The sequence below is a fragment of the Neopelma chrysocephalum genome, unplaced genomic scaffold, assembly GCF_003984885.1.
Source record: "Neopelma chrysocephalum unplaced genomic scaffold, ASM398488v2 Primary Assembly neopelma1_274, whole genome shotgun sequence".
Taxonomy (NCBI): Eukaryota; Metazoa; Chordata; class Aves; order Passeriformes; family Pipridae; genus Neopelma; species Neopelma chrysocephalum.
This window is the reverse complement of record NW_020897936.1, coordinates 224,711-231,006: the sequence shown is the minus strand read 5'-3', so window position 1 is coordinate 231,006 and position 6,296 is coordinate 224,711. Positions and strand designations below refer to the sequence as shown.

At 36.2% G+C, this 6,296-nt stretch overlaps 1 protein-coding gene across 4 annotated transcripts in view; it reads right to left on the bottom strand.

Annotated features, from left to right (window-relative positions):
• Nucleotides 1-376: 376 nt before the first annotated feature.
• The window catches only part of TJP1 (tight junction protein 1), a 165,966-nt gene continuing 160,046 nt past the window's right edge, over nt 377-6,296 (bottom strand). For all 4 annotated transcript variants that reach the window (XM_027704367.1, XM_027704368.1, XM_027704369.1 and 1 more), the window contains 2 exons: nt 5,263-5,406; nt 377-1,956 (listed from right to left, as the gene is read on the bottom strand). In XM_027704367.1, coding sequence (XP_027560168.1) covers nt 1,862-1,956; nt 5,263-5,406 — 239 coding nt within the window. In that variant the 3' untranslated portion in view covers nt 377-1,861. The remainder of the gene's footprint in view (nt 1,957-5,262; nt 5,407-6,296) is intronic.

Genomic DNA, 6,296 nt, shown 5'->3' with positions numbered 1-6,296 from the left:
TAACAGCAGGTTACCAGTTAGCCACGGAACATTCCAAACAGGTAATGGGATTCTGTAGGAATATCTTGAAAATTGTACAGCTACTCTATGTGTAAATCTACATGCTAGAACACTGTCAAAGAATTTGGAAGAATAGGTGTAACAGTAAACTGGCACCAACATAAAGATTCAAGTGATAGGTCTACCACTCCTACTTGTATTGACTAATTCCAAAGGCTCCATTGAATTTCAGAAGTTGCAGACAACTCCAACTGACTTCACAAAAGAGCTCTGCTACATGTATGAACACATGGCAGAATCCAGCTGCCTACTTACATAGAAAAAATAAAATCACAATGGATTGTGTCATGTTCACATAAATGCATTTCAGAAACAATGAGGTACTACAATCATCTTTATTATTTTAAAAACAGGTTTATTCTGTATATTTAGAAACGTGTAATTTTAATAACTGCAGAGAAAAAAAAAAAATCAGCCACACCTGAATAGCTAATAACTCATTAACAGAATGCAGTGGTATATTATCTAAACAGTAGTAGTGCCATTGTGCCGTAATAAATTGTCTATTAGTAAAAAAATACATTTCAGGGCACATAATACAGCATCCTTATGACAAATTACAGTAGGGATACTTTTCAAGAATTTAATCAAAGTAGAGAATTCTGAGTTATATTCTTTAAATGCAGCACTTTAAAAGGTAACAACTTTGTGCATTTTTAAAAAATGTCCTCGTTCGTATATTGTAGAAATGCTGCTTTATTGCTGCAGATGTCAAAGTTCAAGGCTCAAAAGGTATGAGAATACAAAGATATCCTTAAGAAACTTTGTTTGTTTTTATATATATTTATATATATAAAAAGGTAAAGCTTATAAAAGTTAATTTACAAACCAAAAACAAAAGTGGTATGCACGCATTATATACAGGCGGTCTATAACATCTATAAATTTTCAAATGCATAGCAGAAAACATACCATCATTTTCTTCTGGTTCTCTTCTGGCTGATGAACACAAACAATACTCGTCCTCTAAACCAAACTCACAATTTTGTTTTTGTTGTTTCCCCCACCCCCCCCAGTCTCTCATGATATATTATCTAGGTAAGCACAAAAGCCATACAAACTTAATACAGAGAACTATGAGAGCTAAGATCATTAAAAACATGAGGGTAAGGCATCCCTGCTGGTTAATAGGTCTGTAATAATGTGGTTAATTTACAAATCCACAGAGGCAACTGAACCATAGTCATCCCACATGCTTTTCCCCTCCCCCTGTTCTCAGCACAATGTTTTCATATACATTAGGTAGATGTGTTTGCATTATCTCTCAGCAGAAGAAACATCTGAGCTGTGCTACCCCGAGTTGACTGTTCATTGGACATGTACACCAGAAGTCTTTTAAAAACCAGAGACCAAAATGTAGTCTTGTGAGTTAAAAACACACAGTTGTAAAAACGCAGGCCAAAATCTGTGTTTTCGATACTGCAGTATGAACCAAATTTTGTTCCTCTGTGTACAATTTCATTCAGATAACAACAAAATACTAGTAGTGTCCTTTAACAAAACAAAAAGGAAAAAAAAGAAAAAACAAAAAAGGAAAAAACCACACAAGAACAACCAAACCAAAGCATACAGAACCTGCAAAACCCCTCCTTGTTCCCACTGTACACTCCCTGCTTGTGGCATGTATTGTGACCATGGTTCAAAGAGTGTACTTGCTAAATCATTGTTAGTTAAAGCAAGATGCTTAAAAACTAAGATCCATTATCACTTATAGAACAGTTAATACTTGATAGAGTGGTTCAGTTTATATGTAAGGTCCATCTCAGTTTCACATTATTTACTCAATCAGCTAACTTATTATTTAGAAGTGGTCAATTAGGACTGAGACACAGTTTGCTCCAACAAGATAGTTTGGATCCCCGGGAAGAGACTTGTTCTGCCAGGTTTTGGGGTCACCTGTGGGAGGAAAACACAATGCTGGTGTTTAGTATCCGCTGTCACACAGTGTACATCTTGAAACAACCAAGCTTTTGGACAGGAGCTTTAAAGTTCTGAAGCAACACCTGTTTTGGTTTTTTTTTTTGTTGTTGTTGCTGTTTCATTTGTTTTTTAAAAAAAACCTTGCAGTTTGCATGTTATTAATTTTTCAAATCCCTTTATTTTCACATAACATAGGACAGATCAATTATTCAAAACAGATGCTGTGGCACTCAAGAATTGTTAAGTATAACTCATTCTACTCTACAGCACCAACATAGTGCTTTCCACTGGAGAATTGTTAACAGTGAAACAGGTGGTCACTGGCTCTTTCCTAAATTGCCAGAGGAAAAAAAATGAGACATTTTAAAAGCTAATGTGGGTAGGATGCATTTGAAGTGTCTTGGAACAGTTCTGAACATAGATGAGGCAAATCAGAAGTCATGTTGTAACTAAGCACTATGACACACTGGTAGTTTTATTTTCTATGATGAAAATGATTGTAGACAGGACTGTAGTCATTCTGCAGCTACATTCAGTAGACTTATTTAAAAGCCTGAAATACTGCTGTTCTAAAAGGGATTCCAGTTAACTGGTACATAAAAATCTTCACAACAGATCTATCTACCTGTGGTCAAAGGTTCTGGGTAACAATCTGTTAGAAGGGAATGTCATCAGCTGCCATCTCACCAGACAAAGGTTACATTCCATCTGCACAGTCAATTGTCTCTTTTAAATGGAGACAGTATTCTTCATTTACCCACCTAAAATCACTACAAAGTGCTGCCACTATACAAGAAGTGTCATCATCCCACTATGGCAGAAAGTGAAAAATGCACTGAAGTTGCTTAAGCCTTTCAGATAAATGACATTAAATAGCTTGGCCAAAACAGATCTGCCTCGAGAAATGTGCAACAAGTTATAGAACCCAGTCACACAGACTGCAAACAACTGAGACCTCTGTATTAAGTGAGAATGATACAAATTCCATGTAATTTTCTTGAAGAACTCATGAAAACAAAATGAAGTACACAATGCACTGAGTAATGGCAACATCTGATGCAGGGACAAAGAATAGGGACAGTGTATAGTTAGAGAATGCAAACAAACTTACTGCAACCAGCTGAGACTATTTATCTCAGTCAAAAACGTCAATAATGCTAGAGATTTTTTCCTTTTATAGATTCAGGGAATTCCATTCAAACTCATATGATCAAATATATAAGAAGGGTAGAACAGGACTGTAGGACAGTCAGGTCCTAGTCTTGCACATGAAATAGGCAGACTTTTCTCCAACCTTTCCTCCTAAATACATAGTAAGGATTAGACTGTAGCCAGTGCAACCTCTAGCTGTTAAGGATGTTTTTCCCATATTTACATACAACTGCTTTGAAAAGGAAAATAAAATGGAGATCCCTCTGTATTTTTACGTTCTAATAGGTGTGGCCATAGAAGGTAACTTTTTTCCTTGGTCAGCTTTAATACCAGAATCATTCAAGCTTTTGAAGGCGTTTAATGGTACAATACCAATGTATGAGGCTTAAATGTGGCAGAAAGGATGTTAGTAAGTGCAAATGAATGTCACTTTTAGGACAGAACATGGATACATTGAGAAAAGATGAGGTAGAGCAGACGACTGAAGAGAGAAAAAACCCAGAATTGCATAAACTGTTATAATAAAGCCACCTCAAGAATCAGAGTCCCATAACCAACTAATTTAGAAAGAGAGAAAACAATTATTTATTTAAGACACAGTATGGTCTACTTACATATCATAAGACAGAATTGCCTAATTTTAAAGTTTGTCTCAAAAGAGCAATGTTATGATATACATCCCATTTCAGATTAACAGAATGTGGTGTTATATTTACAGTACAGAAAGTGTTAGGGTTTAAATATACACGCTCTTGCTTTCATCCACACATGCGTGCACACACACATCCCACTTTGGAAAGGGAGAAAAATGTCTCAGTAACTGTAGTTATTGTTTGGATCACTTGAGTCCTCTCCCTTCACTTCAAGTAAGTTCATGAACAGGTGCTATTAAGTTACAAAGGAAGTGCTGTGTCATTTTTGTACATGGTTGTCATATCTTTTGGGACCCTATCACTGTGAGCCCGTGTTTTAACACTGCCACGTATACACACATTGTTAAATAGATGCATGCAACACATGCATATAATAGCTTATAAAAAATAACTAAAAATTATTGCCATTAATACCTCTAGATTATTGAATCCCCATGAAGGGGATCGATGCTTTAATCTTTCAAAGCATCAGTGCTTTGGTGTTGACAGTGATAGATACATTAGTGACAGAAGATATGCATACATGGTGGCTTAAATGCTGGATACAGAAGTACATCGTTCACTCAGTACTTACATCACAAATGTGCACATTAATGGCTTGAACCTTCCACAGAAATTTTTAGAGTAGCTGAATAAAACCTTAAGACTTTTTCCCCAGATGTGCAAACATTCCTTTTTAAATCTCTGTAACCTCACAGCCGTTTCATGAAATTGCTTGAAACTTGCCCAGAATTCTCAATTAGGCTCCTCACTGACAATTTCAGCCAATACATTCTCTCTCTCATCCCAGAAAGCCACAGTGAGGTAAAAATGAATAGGTAAATAAAACTGCAACCTAGTTGCAACTTTTACTATCAACCAGAGACTTCCGGATAAAAGGCAGTAGAGGAGAAATAGGCAGGAGCAAGCAAGAAGAGTCTTGTGGAAAAACCAGCTACATTAGAATAAATTGTAAATGCTTTTACTGAACACTATAGTTTTCTTAAATGACCCAACTGTTAGCATCAACTTGCACACATGGAAACAGTTAACACGCGTTAAATCATGATTTATGAGCATGCAGATTGTCAAGATTTGCCAGAGTCCTATATGGTTAATTAAGCAACAGACAAACACCAGTAATGTTACAAAGGCCAATCAGAGGTACATATTCATTTCCTCTCAATTTTAGTGCGACTATCATTTCAAGTGTATTCAGCTGTAGCAGTCCTCAAGAAAGAAGACAGAATAGAAAAATACGATAATATTTCACAGATTAGAGATATTACTCTTTTTCTGCTATCATGGTTTTAGCTATGAATTTGCACCATGAGTAAATGTAAGAAAGACATTTGTAATGAAAGTGAAATGGGAGAGAGTTTGACACAAATACAATGATTGAGTTTTTATATTACACAGCAATCACCTTCAGCCAAAATAACTTAAATTATACGATAGCACCCAAAAGCCCCAAAAGGACAGAGGGAGGACAGCATACCCGACGAGGAGTCGGAGGATTTTAGAGCAAAAGACCAACCATCAGGGGTCATAGACGCACAGTGTGGCAGGCGCAGCTCCACTGGCTTCAGGAATTTCAGTCCATGAGGCCCACACATGACCAAGGGGCTAAGAAGTGTTTCGCCTACAGGTAAGAGAAAGAAAAATCTGTTACTGATTTTTCTTGCAATACGTTCAAAGTATTACAGAATTACAACGCAGAGCTACTCAGCAACCAGGTGGGGAGAAAAATATCAACGTTTTGACCTGTCAGTAAAGAAAAGCACTTGGCAATATTTTTTCTCACGCTCAAGTGACTTTTCAGTAGAATGTGCTACAATCTCAAAATGCAGAAGGATAAACTGCGACGATTAAATTCTGTTGGGAATTTTTTCCCAGAAATTTCTAAGCACGTGCATCAAAAGGAACAAACCCCCAAATCAGTAACCAGTCTTGTTCATGGTTTTCTTTGCACTCCAGCTGCCATGTTCTACTTCTCTGGATTTATGGCACACTGGGCTGAACGAAGCCTTCAGCAGCTCCAGAGACTATGACCATCATCCCAACAGTCAAAAGAAAGTATACAAACATACAGGTCTATTTTCAGCTAAAACTCCAAATGTTAATGTAACATTATTCAGGTGAGGAATATGCTATGTTTAGTTTATATAAAGTAACTGCAGATTGCAAGCAATAATTTTATAAATTTGCAGTTAGAGCAACACCTTGAGTTTACCAATTTGATGAAATTAGGAATCTGACAGATTAGAAAATGCACATACACTGGACTAGTGGTATAAAAGACTATGAAAAAATTGCTCAACTGATACACTACTAAACTCTTATTAATAAGGGTCAGGAATATACTTGTATTTATATAAAAGAATTTTTTTAACAGTTAAGCTGTTTCTTTAGAGAAACTGAAAAAAAAATGCTGAGTATTTAAAAGTGTTGAAGTAAAGTCCAAATATTTAACTCAAGTCAAAGCAGTTTAAATCATGTGCTTTGCAATTCTTTTGGTCTTAACTGTGAGAG